At 40.2% G+C, this 22,222-nt stretch overlaps 1 protein-coding gene across 6 annotated transcripts in view; it reads left to right on the top strand.

Annotated features, from left to right (window-relative positions):
- Positions 1-22,222, top strand: part of LOC105002686 (chromosome unknown open reading frame, human C10orf76) — a 180,098-nt gene that overhangs the window by 78,539 nt on the left and 79,337 nt on the right. For all 6 annotated transcript variants that reach the window (XM_010859467.1, XM_010859465.1, XM_010859470.1 and 3 more), the window contains one exon: positions 2,644-2,719. In XM_010859467.1, coding sequence (XP_010857769.1) covers positions 2,644-2,719 — 76 coding nt within the window. Of the gene's footprint in view, positions 1-2,643; positions 2,720-22,222 lie in introns of those variants that run through there.

A 22,222-nucleotide genomic window follows, 5' to 3' on the forward strand; every position in this document is an offset into this window, starting at 1 on the left:
GAACCCACCTGTTAATGCAGGAGATGTAAGGGATGTGGGTTCGATCCCTGGGTTGAAAAAATCCTCTGAAAAAGGGCAGGGCAACCTATTCAAGTATTCTTGCCTGGAGAATCCCATGGACAGAGGAGCTTGGTGGGCTACTGTCCATAGGGGTCGCAAAGAGTCAGACACCACTGAAGCGACTTAGCATGCATGCACATATTAGTCTACTTTATGCATAGTTTTACATAATTGTGATCATGTTATCCTATTTTTTTTTTAAGCTATTATAGAACATTTTTTTTTTTTTTGGTAGTTTTCTTAAGTTTCTTTCTCTCTCCACCCTCTCTTTTTTTGCATAGTATGGATACTGTTTATTTAACCATTCTTTCCTTTCATGAAAATTATGGTTGTTTCCAGTTTTTGCTATTACTTTAAGTCTCTTTTTTAAATGGCTGCATGGTATGCTGTTTTGGTGTATCATACTTTGTACTACCTAAATGATAAACTTAGCTTGAGGCGTTTGGGTGTTTTGAGATAATTTTGTGTTTAAATTTGGGAACTTAGAAAAGAATGTAAAAGCCAATGGCTTGGAAAGCTTGTTGCCCTTGGAAATGTAGTGATGAGGTCATCTGGGTGCCTGTTCACTAAGGAACAGATGTGACAGGATGTTAACAGAGAAATAATCCGTGAACAGAGTTGAATACCTCTCTGAGGAAAGGGGAGTAAAATTCAGCTCAATTCCACAAATACTAGATCTTCACCATCAGAGAATTTATGGTTTAGTGGAGGGTCTAGTGGAAAACGGATATATCTAAACAGTTTTTGCAACTGAGTTGAAAAAAATATGTCTGACCTGCTTGAAACAGTTTTGTTCATTCATGAATAAATTTGTGCATACACTTAATGAATCCCTGAGTTGAGACTGAAAAGCTCTAACTTGAAACTGAGTTCCCCTGCACTAAATCTTGTAAATTAGGAAAGCAGCACTCTGATAATGTTTTATTAAGGCTTCCATCTTCTCTTTCGTAAAATTGCATGAATTTATAAAAATGAAATATTGCTGAAATAGATGCAGAGTAGCCAGATGAGTTTTCTTTCCCTATTACAGTTATATGCCCTCCCTCTAGTACAGCTGCTGCTGCTACTACTCTTGCTAGAGCAGTACTGGTCAGGAGTTGGTAGTGATGGTACCTATGCAGATTGGTTATACGTTTTTTAATGTTAGGCTCTGATTAACTAACTAACTGACTTTCTCCTCTGAGAAGGTCTTAAGTATATTCTTGCATTTGTTTGGAAGACAGTCTATTTAATGAATAATAGCTAATATTAATACTTATGTAACAATTACTATGTGCCAGGTACTGATCTAAGGCTTTATATATATAACTTACTTGATTTTCATAATAATCCTTTCATGTAAGTATTGCTGTTTTTCTCTAGTAAGTGGCAAAGGCTAGACTTGGACACCAACAGTTGGTTTCAGAGTTCACACTCTTAACCACTCAGTGTATCAAGTACAGGCTGTAGGACCATTCCCTCCAGGTTTAAATTCTAGCCCCCTTACTTACAGTTCTGTGAATAAACTTGATTGATTAATTGTCTCCTCTGAGTCTCATATGTATGCTGTATTGTATATATTCTTTGTCCAGTTTCTGGCACATAGTAGACTCTCTACATGTTTAGTTCATATTCGTTATTCACTCATTAAAAACATATGCTTGGAGCGCCCACTGTATCCTTGTTCTTTCCAGAAACACTTGTGCTGGTTTGTCTCTTTTCTGAAAGAGTATAGGTACTATAATGTGTGGCCCTGAAGCTCATAGCTGACAGAGAATATGCATGTGTGTGTGCTAAATTGCTTCAGTTGTGTCTGACTCTGACCCTGTGGGCCATAGCTCGCCTGGCTCCTCTGTTCATGGGATTCTCCAGGCAAGAATATTGTAGTGGGTTCTAGAGTATCTTCCTGACCCAGGGATCAAACCCAAGTCTCCTGCATTGGCAGGCGGGTTCTATACAACTAGCACCACCTGGGAACTATATTTCCATCATCCCTTCTGTGAGTAAGGGTGTGAGAGACTTTGGTCAGAGAAGGGAAGACCATTCCAGTTGATTCATGTTGCAGGTTACACAGTTAAGGCAAGGGAGCTAAAGCAGGTTACTCTGATTGAAACATGACCATCCTCTGTCTGACAAGATTATTTATCCTATTTGACCCAGTTCAGACCTTTAGGAGAAAGATATACTGTATGTGAAACAGGAAGGGACACTTACTCAGCTGGCCAATTCCACTAAATCGGCCCCAGCTATTAGGGAAATGATTAATGTGGCAATCAGGTTACCCTCACATCACCACCCCAGTGTAGATTTTAACTGAATGCAAAAACTAAGTATGGAAACATTTTAGCGGAGAGTGGAGAGAGGGAAACCCAAGGCAGAGGAGTAGAGTATTTTGATAGAAAGTGAAAGAAAGAGGAAAAAAATTGTGGGAAAGATAGTTGAGAATAAGCCCTTATTTTTTTCCTCTAGATTAGGATGTCTTAAATAGAAGATTGGCACAGACTGCGTTTGGTTTTTCCAATAGTGATATTCTTCATTGTGTCTTCGCTCATATTTCTTTAATACCAGTGGTCTGACACATCTTTGTTCTTTCCTTTTTTACAGTCCTGAGGCTTTCTACCAATGCAGGCCAGTGGAAAGAAGCAGCTAGCAAGGTGACTCACGCGTTGGTTAATATCAGGTAAGAAGTGAGGATTTATCTCTTTCAGAGTTCTGTGGTTAATCCTGAGGTTTATTGTACCTTTCTAAGTGAAATATGTTGAACATCAGTACTATTTTAAGCCCCGATGTCTGTAGGAGTGGAAGAAGTTTTCATATTTGATCAAGAAAAGCAGGAATGCATGTGACTTTCATTTTGTCATATTGAAATAGCTCACAGAATTTGCTCGTTTATGAATTTTCTTACCAGGAGATAGTTGCAAACCCTTTTCAGGCCTCTTTGTTGCCAAAGTGGTTTCTGTGTATAAGCCATCTGAAAGCTTTTCTCTGGAAATTTTTTTCTGCCTTTCTCCATGAGTTGAATGAATGACTCATGGGATCTGGAACTTCTGACGTTTTGCTTTACATGGCTATTTCTATTTGTGGTAAACAGAGCCAAATGGAGCTCATGGGGCTAAGTCATTTTAGGTTCCTTATGAAACAGCATGGCAATTACAGAGTGCTGTATGTATTGGATAAAATTGAGTCAGACATGGAGTTGGTTTAGGGTCTTGAGAAAATAGCACACACTCACAGGAGAGAGCTGTTTGTAAATGGAGAGAATGTGCTTTCAGTGTCATGAAACCTAAAGCTGACTTGTGTTATTCTGGCTCCCTTTGTGCCTATCATTTTTTATTTTCTCAGCAGTTATTATATTGCTCTTGCAAACAATTAAAAAATTAACATTGAGTAGAAGAGGCAAACCCAACAGATGGGGAAACTTGATTTAGTTCCAGATATAAGTTTTGCCAGATATTCCCAGTAATAGTAATGCACATTTACAACTTGGTATAGATTCTGATTTGTGACAGAGCTGAGATTCAATATTTATTTCTATATCTTTCTTTTCTTGCCACCCCTTTCTTTTAAGGTAAAATGTCCTGTCCCTGCAGTGACTTACTAGTATTTGACAAGTCTGGGAACAAAAGAAAAAGTGTGAAATGTGTGTTTTGGGAGGGCAGGGGTGAGGGAGCAGGCGGGTGAGATGTGCTAACAAGATTGCATTGAGGGTATTGAAGGTTGATCTGCCTTACCTAACCCCCAGAGACATTTTGCAGCAAACATAGTTTTATAAATCTCAAAACTTCATGTATATTTGCATCTAGCAAATAAGCCAGATTCTGTAGTAAATCCTTATGATAAATGTGACTTTCTATAGGAATCAGGAATTACAAACTGCCTTCTCCTAAAGAGCCCTTTGTGACCGAAGGACAGTATGACAAATGTGGGTGTTTGAAAGAAACACCAGATTCTGGACTATAGAATGAAGTGCATATGGGTATAATTTATGTTGTGTTTATTTATTCATGTATTTACTTAGGGTTTTCAGGCAGTGTCTTTTCATCTGGGGCTTGTTTCCTTGATCACAGTCTTTTATGCTTGCTTTAATCTCCTGCATTGTTGCTTTTTCTTTCGGTGGCTTTTGGTTTGGCTGCTGTCCTTATTCTTCCTAGGGGCCATCAAACAGCTGATTTAAACTACTGACCTGTCCTTTTTCTGAATACCCCAGAAAGGACTGGCTTGGGCTTAGAGCAGATGCCTATAACCATGACACGGTTCTCTTTGTAAGTTAGGCCTATACCTTCATTTTCATTCCTCAAACTTCTTGATGAACTTGCTGCAGACAGTAATTATATCATCTTCACTGTTGCTAATGAATTAGACTTGGAATATATGTAGAAAACATCAAAAGATCCAGTCAGTTTTTTCAAGAGATTACTGGAAGGATGTTTTAGAATATCACTTACCACACTACCACCAGATCAGGGGAATATATTGGTGATGCTAAGCCTGCAGAAGTTTACTTTTTTATTTTTTAAAATTTATTTTCATTTAGTAAGGGCTAAACTAGGTACTGCTCTTTCAAAAATTGCTGTCTTTTTCAGTCGTCAAACCCTATAGAGTATACTTTTTAACTAGTGAGGAAACTAAATCTTGAAGATATTTGAATTGCAAAATGTCCCACAATTCTTGTGTGTCAAATCCGAGAATTAATCATAGTTTTCTAATTCCAAATCCAGGGCTCTTTCTTTTATATTGTAATGCCTCCTTTTTTAGTGTTACTATGGAGGTAAACAGAAAATTCGGTATGATGTATTGAAAGGAGCTTGAGCATGGAAATTTGAGTTAGAGAAACCAGGTTTTTAATTTTTGTCTCTACCACTTAATGTGTGACGTTGAGCAACTTACTTAGCTTCTCTGGACCTCTTTCTACTAGCTATAAAATGGAGGTCATGAGGATATCAGTTGTTTTATAGAGAAGCGGTTGTGAGAATTATGTATGTTATAGTACTTAGAAAACTATAAAATACTGGTTATTTCATTTAGCATAATATCTTTACAGTCCATTGCCGATGTAGCACTTGTCAGAATTTCCTTCCTTTTTAGACTGAGTAATATTCCAAGTATATAGGTGCCACATTTTGTTTATCCATCATCCACTGATGAGATCCCAAGTGAATTGCTTCCACCTTTTGGTTGTTGTGTTTTTGGCTATCTGTACATGGGTGTACAAATATCTCTTCAGTTCCTGCTTTTGCTTCTTTTGCAAATATACTCAGAAGTAGAATTGGTGGGTTGCGTGGTAAGCCTATGTTTAATGGGTAGATGCAAAGAGTTGACTCCCTGGAAAAGACCCTGATGCTGGGAAAGATTGAGGGCAGGAGGAGAAGGGGGCAACAGAGGATGAGATGGTTGAATGGCATCATCAACTCAATGGACATGAGTTTGAGCAAACTCTGGGAGTTGATGATAGACAAAGAGGGCTGGCATGCTGCAGTCCACGGGGGTCGCAAAGAGTTGGAAACGACTGAGCATCTATCTGAACAATAACCATATTTAATGGGGCTTCCCAGGTGGTGCTAGTGGTAAAGAATCCAAATGCCAATGCAGGAGACACAAGAAATGCTGGTTGAATCCTTGGGTCTGGAAGATCCCCTAGGGTAGGAAGTGGCAAGCACTACAGTATTCTTGCCTGAAAAATTCCATGGACGGAACAGTCTGGTGGGCTAGAGTCCATGTGGCACCCAGAATCAGATATGATTGAGAACTGAACACACCTCAGTTCAGTCACTCAGTCATGTCTGACTCTTTGTGACCCCATGGACTGCAGCATGCCAGGGTTTCCTGTCCATCACCAACTCCTGGAGCTTATTCAAACTCATGTCCATCGAGTCAGTGATGGCATCCAACCATCTCATCCTCTGTTGTCCCCTTCTCCTGCCTTCAGTCTTTCTCAGAATCAGGGTCTTTTCCAATCAGTCAGTTCTTTGCATCAGGTGGACAAAGTATTGGAGCTTCAGCTTCAGCATCAGTCTTTCCAGTGAATATTGAGGACTGATTTCCTTTAGGATTGACTGGTTTGATCTCATTGCAGTCCAAGGGACTCTGAGGAGTCTTCTCCAACACCACAGTGCAAAAGCATTAATTCTTCAGCACTCAGCTTTCTTTATGGTCCAACTTTCACATCCATACGTGACTGCTGGAGAAACCATAGCTTTGACTCAGAGGACTTATGTTGGCAAAGTAATGTCTCTGCTTTTTAATATGCTGTCTAGGTTGGTCATAGCTTTTTTTCCAAGGAGCAAGCATCTTTTAATTTCATGGCTGCAATCACCATCTGGAGTGATTTTGGAGCCCCAGAAAATAAAGTCTGTCACTGTTTCCATTGTTTCCCCATCTATTTGCTATGAAATGATGGGACTGGATGCCATGATCTCAGTTTTTTGAAAATTGAGTTTTAAGCCAGCTCCTTCTCTCTCCTCTTTCACTTTCATGAAGAGGCTCTTCAGTTACTCTTCGCTTTCTGCCATGAGGGTGGTGTTATCTGTGTATCTGAGGTTATTGGTATTGCTCCCGACAATCTTGATTCCAGCTTGTGCTTCATCCAGCCCAGCATTTTGCTTGATATACTCTGCATATAAGTTTAATAAGCAGGGGGACAATATACATCCTGTCATACTCCTTTCCCAGTTTGGAACCAGTCCATTGTTCCATGTGCAGTTCTGACTGTTTCTTCATGACATGCATACAGATTTCTCAGGAGGCAGGTAAAGTGAAAGTGAAAGTCATAGCCGACTCTTTGCCACCCCATGAACTATACAGTCCAGGATTCAAATTCTCCAGGCCATATACTGGAGTGGGTAGCCTTTCCCTTCTCCAGGGGATCTTCCCAACCCAGGGATCAAATCCAGGTCTCCCACATTGCAGGCGGATTCTTTACCAGCTGAGCCACAAGGGAAGCCCAAGAACACTGGAGTGGGTAGCGTGTCCCTTCTCCAGTGGATCTTCCCAACCCAGGAATCAAACCAGGGTCACTTGCATTGTGGGCAGATTCTTTACCAACTGAGCTATCAGGGAAGTCCTAGGTAAAGTGGACTGATATTCCCATCTCTTTAAGAATTTTTCACAGTTTGTTGTGATCCACGTAGTCCAAGGCTTTGGCATAGTCAATAAAGCAGAAATAGATGTTTATCTGGAACTCTCTTGCTTTTCTTATGATCCGACGGATGTTGGCAATTTGATCTCTGGTTCCTCTGCCTTTTCTAAATCCAGCTTGAACATCTCAAAGTTCTCAGTTCACGTACTGTTGAAGCCTCGCTTGGAGAATTTTCAACACTACTTTGCTAGCATGTGAGATGAGTGCCATTGTGCAGTAGTTTGAACATTATTTGGCATTGCCTTTCTTTGGGATTGGAATGAAAAGTGACCTTTTCCAGTCCTGTGGCCACTGCTGAGTTTTCCAAATTTGCTAGCATATTGAATGTAGTACTTTCACAGCATCATCTTTTAGGATTTGAAATAGCTCAACTGGAGTTCCATCACCTCCATTAGCCTTATTTGTAGTGATGCTCCGTAAAGCTCATTTGACTTCACACTCCAGGATGTCTGGTTCTAGGTGAGTGATCACACAATGGTGGTTATCTGAGTCATGAAGATCTTTTTTGTATAATTCTTCTGTGTTTTCTTGCCACGTCTTCATAATATCTTTTGCTTCTGTTATGTCCATACTCCCCATGTTGTTCTTTCACTCACCTTCTGGCTGAATCCCCATCTGGAACGCAGAGGCTCGTCAAGCCTACTAATTATGCCTGGGCTTCTAAGATCTATCCAGGAGGCCTTAGTGTCTCCTCTCCTTCGGGAGAATAGGAGGACACCTGCGGCCTACATAGGTGACGTAAATTCCTTATTTTGGAATTGTATTAGCTTTCCACATAAACCAAGTTATTCAGCCTCTTTTCTCCACTGAATTTCCTACTGAGCTATCCTTATTCTATTACTCTTTATATCTCTAATTAATATTTAATTAAAGCTATTGTATCCAGTTCGCCGAAGCCGTCTCTCCTTCGAATTTCCCTGGATCCACCGGGGCTGGACCCCGGCATCCATACCATTTCTGTCCTTTATTGTGCCCATCTTTGCATGAAATTTTCCCTTGGTATCTCTAATTTTCTTGAAGAGATCTCTAGTCTTTCCCATTCTGTTGTTTTCCTGTATTTCTTTGCATTGATCGCTGAGGAAGGCTTTCTTATCTCTCCTTGCTATTCTTTGGAACTCTGCATTCAAATGGGTATATCTTTCCTTTTCTCCTTTGCCTTTAGCTTCTCTTCTTTTCTCAGCTATTTGTAAGGCCTCATCAGAAAACCATTTTGCCTTTTTGCATTTCTTTTTTTTGAGGATGTTCTTTATCTTCAGGACGGTCTTGCAGGTCATCATATAACCGTTCAACTTCTTCAGCGCTACTGGTTGGGGCATAAACTTAGATTACTGTGATACTGAATGAAAACAAACAGAGATCATTCTGTTATTTTTGAGAGTGCGCCCAAGTATTGCATTTCAGACTCTTTTGTTGACTATGATGGCTACTCCATTTCTTCTAAGAGATTCTTGCCCACAGTAGTAGGTATAATGGTCATCTGAATTTAATTTGCCCATTCCAGTCCATTTTAGTTCACTGATGCCTAAAATGTCGGTGTTCACTCTTGCTGTCTCCTGTTTGACCACTTCCAATGTACCTTGATTCATGGACCTAACATTCCAGGTTCCTATACAATATTGTTTTTTACAGCATCGGACTTTACTTCCATCATCAGTCACATTCACAACCGGGGACTGTTTTGCTTTGGCCCAGCCTCTTCATTCTTTCTGGAGTTATTTCTCCACTCTTCTTCAGTAGCATATTGGACACCTACCGACCTGGGAAGTTCATCTTTCAGTATCATACCTTTTTGCCTTTTCATACTGTTCATGGGGTTCTCAAGGCAAGAATATTGAAGTGGTTTGCCATTCCCTTCTCTAGTAAACCATGTTTTGTCAGAACTCTCCACTATGACCTGTCCTTGGGTGGCCTTACCCAGCATGGTTCATAGTTTCATTGAGTTAGACAAGGCTGTGGTCCATGTGGTCGGTTTGGTTAGTTTTCTGTGATTGTGGTTTTCATTTTGTCGGCCTTCTGATGGATAAGGATAAGAGGATTATGGAAGCTTCCAGATGAGAACAACTGACTGTTGGGGAAACTGGGTCTTGTTCTGATGGGCGGGACCATGCTCTGAAAATCTTTCATCCAATTTTCTGTTGATTGGTGGGGCTGTGTTCCCTTTCAGTTGTTTGGCCTGAGGCCAAACTATGGTAGGGGTAATGAAGGTAATGGCCCCTCCTTCAGAAGAACTTGTGCACACACTGTTGTATTCAGTGCCCCTGACTCTGCAGCAGGCCACTGTCGACCCATGCCTCTGCCAGAGACTCTTGGACACTGACAGTCACCTATGGCTCAGTCTCTTGTGAGGACACTGTTCCTTTCTCCTGGCTCCTTGTATGCACAGGTTTTGTGTGTACCCTCCAAGAGTCTGTTTACCCAGTCCTGTGAATGTTCTGTAATCAAATCCCACTGACCTCCAAAGTCAAATTCCCTGGGGGTTCTCAATCTCTTTGCTAGATCCCCAGGTTGGGAAATCTGTTGGAAATCTGTTCTTAACAGTGCGAGAATTTCTTTGGTGTAATTGTTCTGCAGTCTGCTTGGCAGGTCTGTGGTGGAACTAATGGCAACCTCCTCCAAGAGGGTTTATGCCGCACTCTGCGTGACGCAGGTCTGCTGCAGCCAGAGCCCCTGTCCCCGAGGCAGGCCACTACTGACCCATGCCTTTGCAGGAGACACTCAAACACTCAAAGGCAGGTCTGGCTCAGTCTCTGTGGGGCCTCTGGGTCCTGGTGCGCAGAAGGTTTTGTTTGAGCCCTCTGAGCGTCTCTGGTGGGCGTGGAGCACACCTATGTTTAGTGTTTTGTGGAATTGCCATGCTGTTTTTCAGGGTTAGTATTTTGAGCATTGAGAATGTTTCCTATATGTGTCTTCATTTATCTCTTTTATATATGTTAATATGTTACCCTTAAAAGATGTTTTGCTTCTCTTTGTGGGTAGGCTTTGATGCTTTGAATAACAGTGGTCCAAGGAAGTATTCTTTTCTCTGAGGGCAAAAATGTGGTATGCCTAAGAAGTCTGCATTCCCACTGTTGTCGTGTTCAGTCGCTCAGTCCTGTCTGGCTCTTTGTGATCCCATGGGCTGCAGCATGCTAGGTTTCCCTGTCCTTCACTGTCTCCCAGAATTTGTTCAGATTTATGTCCATTGAGTCAGTGATGCTATCCAACCATTTCATCCTCTGTCGTCCCCTTCTCCTCCTGCCCTCAATCTTTTCCAGTATCAGGGTCTTTTATAGTGAGTCAGCTTTTCACATCAGATGGCCAAAGTATTGGAATTTCAGTTTTAGCATCAGTCCTTTGCTGTACAATATTGTTCTTTACAGCATCAGACTTTACTTTCATCACCAGACACAGCCACATCTGTGCATCGTTTTTGCTTTGGGTCAGCCTCTTAATTATTTATGGAGCTATTTCTCCACTCTTCCCCAGTAGCATACTGGACATCATCTGACCTGGGGAGCTCCTCTTCCGGTGTATCTTTTGCCTTTTTATACTGTTCATGGGGTTCTTGAGGCAGGAATACTGGAGTGGTTCGTCATTCCCTCCTCCAGTGGACATTTTGTTAGAACTCTCTGTTATGACCTGTCCATCTTGGGATGCCCTGCACAGCATGGCTCACAGCTTCATTGAAGAAGGGGGAGATTATACAGCACAGAGAGGCCAGAAACACAGGATATATGACACTATTAGGCAATGGCACCCCACTCCAGTACTCTTGCCTAAAAAATCCCATGGACGGAGGAGCCTGGTGGGCTGCAGTCCATGGGGTCGCTAAGAGTCGGACACGACTGAGCTACTTCACTTTCACTTTTCACTTTCATGCATTGGAGAAGGAAATGGCAACCCACTCCAGTGTTCTTGCCTGGAGAATCCCAGGGACGGGAGAGCCTGGTGGGCTGCCGTCTATGGGGTCACACAGAGTCGGACATGACTGAAGTGACTTAGCAGCAGCAGCAACACCTGGAAAGGATATTTTTTAAATCTGGCTGCACCTCAAGGCATACAGAACCTCCCCAACCAGTGATTGAAGCCACGGAGTCTTAACTACTAGACCACTGGGGAAGCCCCTGAAAAGAATTCTAAGGCAGAGTGAACAAACTTAGCCACCTCTTCTCTAGTATGTTCTTTGATAATCATGGGAAGGGATTAGGTTGCATGTGAAATTTTCAGACACCTAACAGCTGGAAGAGCCTCTGAGACTGGTTTGCCAGTTGATGACAGATACAAGTTATGTCTTTGGGATCTTCTGGAATGTACTGCATATAATGGCAACCCTAACAGTATCTCACCAGCAAATGAGAAGCTGCAGGAAGACTGCAGACCTTTTTTTTTTTTGAGTTTAGATTGTGACTGAAAATTAAAAATCCTTCCACTTTCTTGGAGGCCTAAATTTGCTCAAGTGTCAGTCTGTTTGCTTTTCACTTGTCTTTCGTGGCTTAGTCATGCTAGTTCTTTAATTATCAAAGTTATTTGTGTTTAAACAATTTGTCTCTCTCTTCCTGTTTGATCCTTCAGAGATTCTTAAAATGCGGCTGCTTAGAAACTGCTATTTTTATTGAAACACCTGATGTCATTAATATACAGGGCCTTATGTTTGTTCCTTCCCCTCTAGGGATGTTGCATTGCTTTGCCACAAGGAAAATAAAATAGTATGTCTCCACCTTTAAAATTCCATTTGGTATAATTGTTACTTTAAGCTGCCTTCACAGATCTGCTGATCCACAAAGGAAAAATATGGGACTATGTGCAAGGCTAGAAGGAAAGCATTTGATACTTTTGCTTGGACACTTCTATGCTAAGTATTTCCTGCCACCACTGAGCAGGCTACCTCAGTGAGGCCTTGTACTTTAGGGAAGATGTCTGCTGACTTTCAAACTTTCAATTAGTCAAAGGAGAAAAAGAAAAATGTTAGACTGAAATCTGACCTTCATCTAACCAAACAACTTTCAAGGTAAGTAATTTGAAGCCCTTAATGAATCTCTTCATGTTAACATCTTAATGCTTTTCACTTAATGAGCATTTTATTAGCACCAAGTTCACATCCTATTCTCTGGTTGCTCACAGAAATAGAGACTGAATCACTGCAGATGGGCTTTTCTCCTGATGTGTGATTTTCTTAAGGTGGATAAAGTTTGAACTCTGTGATTAATATATTAATTTTTCCCTTTATCTGAAATACATTAAGCCAAAGTTTAGTTGGTCTTTGAGAATGACTTTTTAGATATTGCTGGGGTTAGTGACAAGCTTGTGGTTTGGAATGAGAATTAAGTGCATTTCTTTGTAAGTCTCTTTTAACTGTTCTCCTGGTGAGTTTGCCTGCAGTCCTCTGTTTGCTCCAGTGGTCTTTTTGTTCCGATGCTGAGGTGTACTCTCCCCTCCTGCTTAGTGCTTATGTAGCTGTATTCTTTCATCCTAAAAAATTCTCCCTCAAAAAAAAAAAAAAAAAAAATAGAATGCTTTAAATGTACACTCTGCTGGGGACTCTAAGGAAAAGAAATTCAGCAGCCTCTGTCTAAGGGGGTTCATTGAGAATAATACCCTTTGGAGTGGGCTATGTACAGAATTCTGAATGTCATAGAGAGGGAGGTGTGGAACACCCTCAGGCAGTAATCAGGGAGGGTACATTCACTATTGATGGCCACAGAGTTAGGATTGGAAAGGGAATGGAAGGTCTCAGCCAGGCAAAATTCCCCCGAATCCCTTTGCTCATGCACCTGTTTGGGCTGTAAAATTTGCCTCTTCGTCACAGCTCTCTTATCAGAATGGATACTGATGAGTTGAGAGGAAGAGCAGTTTGACACCAAGCACTTCAGCTGAAAGATGCAACCTAGTCTCAGTTCAGTTCAGTCGCTCAGTCCTGTCCGACTCTTTGCGACCCCATGAATTGCAGCATGCCAGGCCTCCCTGTCCATCACCAACTGCCGGAGTTCACTCAAACTCATGTCCATCTAGTTGGTGATGCCATCCAGCCATCTCATCCTCTGTCATCCCCTTTTCCTCCTGCCCCCAATCCCTCCCAGCATCATTCTAAAGGAGATCAGTCCTGGGTGTTCTCTGGAAGGAATGATGCTAAAGCAACCTAGTCTGCTGCTGCTAAGTCGCTTCAGTCGTGTCCAACTCTGTGCGACCCCATAGACGGCAGCCCACCAGGCTCCCCCGTCCCTGGGATTCTCCAGGCAAGAACCTTGGAGTGGGTTGCCATTTCCTTCTCCAGTGCATGAAAGTGAAAAGTGAAAGTGAAGTCGCTCAGTCACGTCCGACTTGTAGCGACCCCATGGACTGCAGCCTACCAGGCTCCTCCATCCATGGGATTTTCTAGGCAAGAGTACTGGAGTGGGTTGCCATTGCCTTCTCCGGCAACCAAGGAGCAGAAATATTGGGCAGATGACTCCTGAGTAGCAAGGAGTACATCCAGTTGTCTACTCCGAAGTGACAGGCAGGCTCAAATTATTCCTGGGATCAGAACTTAACAGTAATGACCTTTCTTCTGTTAATCAGACCCTGCAGGTCTCATATTACAGAGGATGAAAAGTATTATGCAGATTAAAACAAAGCACCATAATGAGGCTGCTGCAATACTGTTTCCCTAGTCGCTGGGAACATTACATATTATTCTAATAGTTGCTGTTCCCCAATCTCTTAAGACTGTAGCAGCTAGAAATGAAAAACCAAACACTGAATCCCATGTGGTTTATCGTCTCTTTTGCCCTAATTTGGTTTATGCCGCAGAGAGGTTTTTGCATTAGGTCATATCTGAGCTTGGTCAACTGCAGTGCAGTAAAGAAGTCTTGGTTTAGGAGATGCAGATATATATAATGAAATATTAAGATTTTTAAAAATTGGGGCTGCTGTGATTTTAAAGTGTTACTTTAGCATATAAAACCCTTCCTTACTGCAACCTGACTTCTACTTTGCTTTTTTAAAAAAAATTGTGAGCAAATATTTGTAACATAACATTTACCATTTTTAACCCTTAAGTCTGCAGTTCTGTGGCATTAAGTACATTCACTCTGTTGTGCAACCATCACCTCCACCAACCATCTCCAGAGCATTTTCATCTTCCCCTACTGAAACTGTACTCATTAAGCAATAATTTCTCATTCCCTCCTCTTCCCAAGTCCTGGCAATCACCATTCTACTTTCTGTCTACTCTAGAAACTTCATATAAGAGGAATTATACACTATTTGTCCTTTTGTGACTGGCTTTTTTACTTAGCATAATATCCACAAGGTTCTCCCATGTCATAGCATATATCAGAATGTCTTTCCTTGTTTTAAAGATAAAATTCAGTATTCCATCGTGTGTGTGTGTGTGTGTATTTATTTATTTCATTTTCTTTATGCATTTATCCATTGATAAATGGTTGCATCCTCCACCTTTTGGCTATTGTAAATAGTGCTGCTGTGAACATGGGTGTACAAATATTTGAGGATATGCTTTCACTTTTAGGGTATATACTGAGAAGTCGGATTGTTGGACCATATGGTAATTCTATTTTTAATACTTTGAGGAACCATCATAACCTTTTTCCACAGCAGCCATACCATTTTACATTTCCATCAGTGATAACACAAAGTTTCCAATTTCTCCACAGTCTTGCCAGCACTTATTTTCTGTTTTTTAGAATCACAACCATCCCTGTAAGTGTGAAGTGTATCTCACTGTGATTTTTGATTTGCAATTCCCTGATAACTAGTAGTGTTGAATATCTTTTCATGTGCTTATTGGCCCAAATTTGTGTATCTTCCTTGGAGAAATGTCTAATCAAGTCCTTTGCAGGTTTTTAAATTGTGTTTTGTTGTTGTTGTTGAGTTTTAGAAATGCTTTATGTATTCTGGATACCAATATCCTGCCTTACGGTTTGCAAATACTTTCGCCCTTTCCACCTATTTTTTCTTTTGTTGTCAGTGCTTTTGGTGTTATATCCAAGAAATTGTTGCCAGTGCAAGTCATGAAGCTTTTTCCCTATGTTTCTTGAAGAGTATTATAGTTTCAGCTTTTACATTTAGCTATTTGATCCACTTTGAGTGACGTTTTTAACATAGTGTAAGGATAGAGTCCAACTTCGGTTTTTTTTGGAGTTGGAGATCCAGTTTGCCCAGTACCTACTTTGTTCTTTTTGAGATAACCACAACTCTAATTTCTAAATTTGAATCAGGCTGAGTTTGGAACTTAACTGATAAGGTGTAAAAATGGAGACTTCACATTTTTTCTGCATGTCTTCATTCCTTTTGGTTTTTAAGTTTGCTATTCCTCTGCTCGATTAAGAACAGGGACTCTGGAGTTAGATTGTCTGACTTTAAGTCTGAGCTGTACTGCTTGCTTACTTTGAAGAAGTTCTTTAACCACTTTTTGCTTGAGTTTCCACATCTGTAAAGTGAGGATAGTAATGGAACCTGTGTCATTGTTGAGATGATTAAATGACAGTATTGAAAAGCACTTAGAATAGTACCTGGTATATAGTCACTGCTATGTAATTGTTCATTATTATTATTATCTTTTTTAAAAATTGCTGTCCTGAATGTTCACATCTGGGGTCTTACCAGCTTTGGTTCTGATGATCTGCACAAGACTTCATTCTAATCAACCGAATACCTTCCATATGGAACTTTGTTCAGTTCCATTCACTCCCCTTCATGTGGACTTAGAAGGGACCAGAGATACAAAATGATATTATTTCAAACTTCCTTGGTGGTCCAGTGGCTAAGATTCTGGGCTCCTGATGCAGGGGGCATTGGTTCAATCACTGGTCAGGTAACTAAGATCTATCTGTCATGCCTCAAGTAGGGGCCAAAAAGAAAAAGAGAATATGAAAGGAAACTAACCAATGTGTTCATATCTCTGGTTGGAGAGATTATAGGTATTTAACATTTTTGTCTTTCTAATATTTTATTAAAAACAGCTGTGGATTTTTTTTTTTTTTTTTTGATACATGCCCTTTCTTAGGCTAAGGAAGTTCCTTTCTATTTCTGTTAATAGTTTCTGGTTTTGTTTTGTGTGTGTGTGTTTGTGTGTGTGCTTGTTTTGTTTTACCTTGAGAGGGTATTGGTTCTGTTTTTTTTTAACTTTATAAACTTTTTGTTTTGATTGGGATACAGCTGATTAACAGTGTTGTGGTAGTTTCAGGTGAATAGCGAAGGGACTCCCGCTATATATATACACGTATCCATTCTCCCTCAAACCCCCTCCCGTCTAGACTGGCACATAACATTGAGTAGAGTTCCGTGTGCTGTATAGTAGGTCTTTGTTGGTTATCCATTTTGAATATAGCAGTATATACATAACCTTCCCAAACTCCCTAAATTCCCTTTCCCCTGGCAAACATAAGTTCATTTTCTAAGTCTGTCTCTGTTTTGTAAGTTCATTTGTATCATTTCTTTTTAGATTTCACATGTAAGGGATGTCATACCATATTTCTCCTTATCTGTCTGACTTAACTTCACTCAGTGTGACACTCTCCAGACCCATCTGTGTTGCTACAAATGGCATTATTTCATTCTTTTTAATGGCTGAGTAATATTCTATTGTATATATATGTGTTACATCTTCTTTATCCATTCCTCTGTCAATGGACATTTAGGTTGCTTCCATGTCTTGGCTTTTGTAAACAGTGCTGCAATGAACATTGGGGTGTATGTATCCTTTCAGGTCATGTGTTTCTCCAGAACGTATGCCCAGGAGTGGGATTGCAGGGTCATATGACAGTTCTATTTTTAGTTTTTTAAGGAACCTCCATGCTGTTCTTCATAGTGGCTGTACCAATTTACATTCCCACCAATAGTGTAGGAGTGTTCCCTTTTCTCCTCAAGAGGGTGTTGGGTTTTGTCACTCTTTGTGCATCTGTTGAGATGGTCATGTGGTTTTTGCTTCTTATGCTATTGATATAGTTTAATTGATTTTCAGATATCAAACCAATCTTGTATTCCTAGGATAAATCTCACTTATGGCTCATGATTCTTTCTATATGTTGCTGGGTTCAGATTGCTTATATTTTTCTGAAGAATTTTTGTGTCCATATTCATAAGAGAAGCTGCTCTGTAGTGTTCTTTTCTTGTGATGCCTTTGGGCTTTGGGGGGAGTTATTTGTTTTTGTTTTAAATATTATCATATTTTTATTCATCTTACTTAGGGATGTCGCTTCATTGTGGTGGCAGTGAGGAGCAGGGGGAAAGAAACTTCAGTCATGCCTGCACAAAGGTTATGATATTGACTGAAGATGATGGTGAAAAGGTGTTTGCACTGGCTAAGGCCAGCCTGAGGTAAACTTTGGAAGCTAATTCTGGTGCTCAGAACTGTCCCCACATGTGTTCATGAGGAATCTGTCTTCTCTTGGCAGTTTTACCTCATCCAGGGATGTTTGGGGAAAAAATGTTGCCGGGTCCTGTCTGTGGTCCATGGCCTGGAGCAGAGAAATGCACACCAGGAGGACTGGGTCAGGTAGCAAGGCCTTGCTGCCCAGTGATCCCTATGCATCTGCTTACTCGACTGCTGGTTGTCCGGTGATGTCTTTGATTTTGATATCAGGGTAATGCTGGCCTCACAGAATGAGTTGGGGAAGTGATCCCGTCTCGTTTTTTTAAGACTTTGTGAAAAGTTAGTATAAATTCTTCTTTAAATCTTTGGTTCAGTTAATCAGTGAAGCCACCAGGGCCTGGGCTCTTTTTCACAGGTGGTTTTTCTGAAGTTGTAATTCATTGTCTTTGTTCGTTATCAGATCAGATCAGTCGCTCAGTAGTGTCCGACTCTTTGCGACCCCATGAATAGTAGCACGCCTGGCCTCCCTGTCCATCACCCAACTCCCGGAGTTCACTCAGACTCACGTCCATCGAGTCAGTGATGCCATCCAGCCATCTCATCCTCTGTCATCCCCTTCTCCTCCTGCCCCCAATCCCTCCCAGCATCAGAGTCTTTTCCAATGAGTCAACTCTTCGCATAAGGTGGCCAGAGTACTGGAGTTTCAGCTTTAGCATCATTCCTTCCAAAGAAATCCCAGGGCTGATCTCCTTCAGAATGGACTGGTTGGATCTCCTTGCAGTCCAAGGGACTCTCAGGAGTCTTCTCCAACACCAAAGTTCAAAAGCATCAATTCTTCGGCACTCAGCCTTCTTCACAGTCCAACTCTCACATCCATACATGACCACAGGAAAAACCATAGCCTTGACTAGACGAACCTTTGTTCGTTGTTTGTTCGTTTGTTTGTTGGCAAAGTAATGTCTCTGCTTTTCAATATGCTATCTAGGTTGGTCATAACTTTCCTTCCAAGGAGTAAGCATCTTTTAATTTCATGGCTGCAGTCACCATCTGCAGTGATTTTGGATTCCAGAAAAATAGTCTGACACTGTTTCCACTGTTTCCCCACCTGTTTCCCATGAAGTGATGGGACCGGATGCCATGATCTTCGTTTTCTGAATGTTGAGCTTTAAGCCAACTTTTTCACTCTCCACTTTCACCTTCAGGAGGCTTTTTAGTTCCTCTTCACTTAGGTCTATTCAAATTGTCTATTTCTTGAGTCAGTTTTGGCAGTTTTTGTCTTCCTAGGAATCTGTTCATTTTGTCTAAGTGGTCTAATTTATTGACATAGAGTTGTTCATAGTGTTTCTTTATAATCTTTTTTTAATCTGTAAGGTAAGTAGTAATGTGCTGTCCTTTATATCTGATTCTACTAATTTGAATTTCCTCTTTTTTCTTTGTTAGTCTAGCTAAAATTTGTCAGTTTTGTTGATCTTTCAAAGGATCAGCTTTTGGTTTTATTGATTTTTTTTCTCTTTTGTTTTTCTGTTCTGTATTTCATTCACTTCCATTCTTGGTGTTTTAAATTTTCTTCCTTCTTGCATTAAGCTTAGTTTTCTCTTCCATAAGACAAATCTCAATAAGTTTTAAATGGTAGAAATAATATGAAGTATATTCTCTGACCAAATCAAAATTGATGGGGAAATTTTGAAAGAGAATTTCAAAATGGGAACTTTAATAACTGAATAAATAATACTAATTAAACACTATGAATAGATTACATAGTAGATTAGGTAGAGATGAAGAATCTTGGTGAACTGGAATATAGGTTTAATTAATTACCAATATTGCAATAAAAAAAAAAGAAAGAAAGAAACTTGGTCGGAGAACATACTTTGTATGATTTCTGTCATTTTAAATTTATTGAGGTTTGTTTTATGGCCTAGTGTATGATGTATCCTGATGAATGTTTCATATGCACTTGAAGAAAACATAGTTTGTTATGGTTGTGGGTACTGTTCTATGTTAGATCTAATTGATTTATAATATTGTTCAAGTCTCCTATTTTGTATTAATCTTCTGCCTAGTTGTTCTCTTCATTATTAAAGAATGGGTATTGCAGTCTCCAATTTTTATTATTGAATTTTCTCTGCTTTCATTTCTTTCATGACATATCTTTTTTGCTCATTTTTTTTTTAACTTTCAATCTGTTTATACCTTTAAATTTAAAATATGTCTCTAGTAGATGACATTTGTTGGATCTTATCTACTTTATCCAGTCTGATAATCTCCACCTTTTGATTGGATTGTTTATTACTTTCATATTTAATGCTGTTATTGATATAATTGGACTTATGTCTGCCATTTTATTTCTAGTTTTCTCTGTGTCCCAGGTCTTTTTTTTTTCTTCTGTACCTTAACTGCATTCTTTTGCATGAAGTAGACATTTTCTAATATAGCACTTTAATTTCTGTAATGATTTTTTCACTGTTCTTTAGTGGTTGCTCTAGGGCTTACCATATATATCCTATCAGAATTAGAAGTTGTTCAAGTTTATATATAAATTTGTGTGATATATGAATATTACTTAGGTAGCCCTTAAATAATGTATACATGCAATACTCCAGTACACTTTATTTGCCAAAATAACACACTAAAGGGAAGAATTTCACGTATTTCCTGAGAAAGGAGGAATTAGAAACAGGACCCTAATTTTGTCCACTTCTTCATATCTGGAGTTAGGACTAGGTGATAGTGGGGGAAAGTCTGTATTTAAACTTTATATGCGTACATTTCCTTTGTGAGAGATTTTTTTTCACATGTAAGTGGTAAATACAGCATTCTAGAACCTGCTCTATTCTTTGGTGAGCTAATAGCCCACAGCTATTTCTTTTTCTGTACTCAAAATGTGAGTACTCAGAGCTTACTGGCTCTTAATGCCTGCATGTTGAGCCTTATAACTAGAAGTAAAGGTACAAAAGTAAGAGGACTAATTGGTGAAAACTTGTTTTGGAGGTATATGATTTCTGAGAGAAGGACACAGTACTTTGAGTGTATGAAAGAGTTCTTAGGTGTGTTCTTTTACATCAGGAGTCAGTGTTGGTTTGTGGAAAGTATTCTTGGCCTGTGCCCTGTCTTTTGCATCTCATTTTCTCCCAGCAGGGTAGGAACTGCTGATTGTGGCCTGTTTTTATTGGCTCAGATAATGAACAATCTGTGGAGTATGACTCCTAGGGAAAAGGAGTCAACTTTGAGCCCAACTCTCTGTCCTGAATCTGGTATGTGAAATAGAAGGATCTCTTTGGTGGGTGCATACTCTGGGAGTGTCAGTTAAGGCCTCCTAGGTATGGGGTCTCATTCTTTGTAAAGGCTACTATTTTATAGGAATGCGACAGCCAACTTGAGGAACCTCATAATTTTGAGTTAGTTGAGAAAGATCTTATCTATATCAGATAACCTTATTTTGAATGTTGTTTTGGAAAACGCTTAGACAATCTTTTTTCTTGTTAATTACGTTGATATTTTTCTCTTTCTTAATGAATTATGCCAAGTACTCACTTGAGCCTTTTGGAGATGGCTTGGAGGGACTGCCTTTGTGACTGAGCCTGTGATAATGGAGTAGCTGCTTTCTGGGGACTAAGGTAATTAAGAGTGCAGGTTCTTGAGGTGAGTTGGAAGGGCTTTCTTCTCAGCAGACAGTTGCAGATGAAATTGCTAAGAACACTGGAGGAGAAATGTATTTTTGGCAGTTTGCTCTAGAATGTTCTAGCCGTTGGTCCCAGTTGTTTGAGTGAATGGCCCCTATGTGGCAGGAGAGCAAATCATTTCACAACATTCTTTGTTTCTGTAAATATGTATTTACAAAGCAAAGGCCTTTGTTTTGTCCCTGTCCCCACTGGTTATTAGTTAGATCTTCTATGTATAATTTTATGGTATGGTAAGAGACGTGAACCATGAAATTCCAGATGTTCAAGCTGGTTTTAGAAAAGGCAGAGTAACCAGAGATCAAATTGCCAACATCCACTGGATCATAAAAAAAGCAAGAGAGTTCCAGAAAAACATCTATTTCTGCTTTATTGACTATGCCAAAGCCTTTGACTGTGTGGATCACAATAAACTCTGGAAAATTCTGAAAGAGATGGGGATACCAGACCACCTGATCTGCCTCTTGAGAAACCTGTAGGCAGGTCAGGAAGCAACAGTTAGAACTGGACACGGAACAACAGACTGGTTCCAAATAGGAAAAGGAGTACGTCAAGGCTATATATCGTCACCCTGCTTATTTAACTTCTATACAGAGTACATCATGAGAAACGCTGGGCTGGAAGAAGCACAAGCTAGAATCAGGGTTGCCGGGAGAAATATCAATAACCTCAGATATGCAGATGACACCACCCTTATGGCAGAAAGTGAAAAAGAACTAAAGAGCCTCTTGATGAAAGTGAAAGAGGAGAGTGAAAAAATTGACTTAAAGCTCAACATTCAGAAAACTAACATCACAGCATCCAGTCCCATCACTTCATGGCAAATAGATGGGGAAACAGTGGAAACAGTGGCTGACTTTATTTTTTGGGGCTCCAAAAGCACTGCAGATGGTGACTGCAGCCATGAAATTAAAAGACGCTTACTCCTTGAAAGGAAAGTTATGACCAACCTAGATAGCATGTTAAAAAGCAGAGACATTACTTTGCCAACAAAGGTCCGACAAGTCAAGGCTGTGGTTTTTCCAGTAGTCATGTATGGATGTGAGAGTTGGACTATAAAGGAAGCTGAGCACCAAA

Source organism: Bison bison, unplaced genomic scaffold (assembly GCF_000754665.1).
Source record: "Bison bison bison isolate TAMUID 2011002044 unplaced genomic scaffold, Bison_UMD1.0 scf7180017864456, whole genome shotgun sequence".
Taxonomy (NCBI): Eukaryota; Metazoa; Chordata; class Mammalia; order Artiodactyla; family Bovidae; genus Bison; species Bison bison.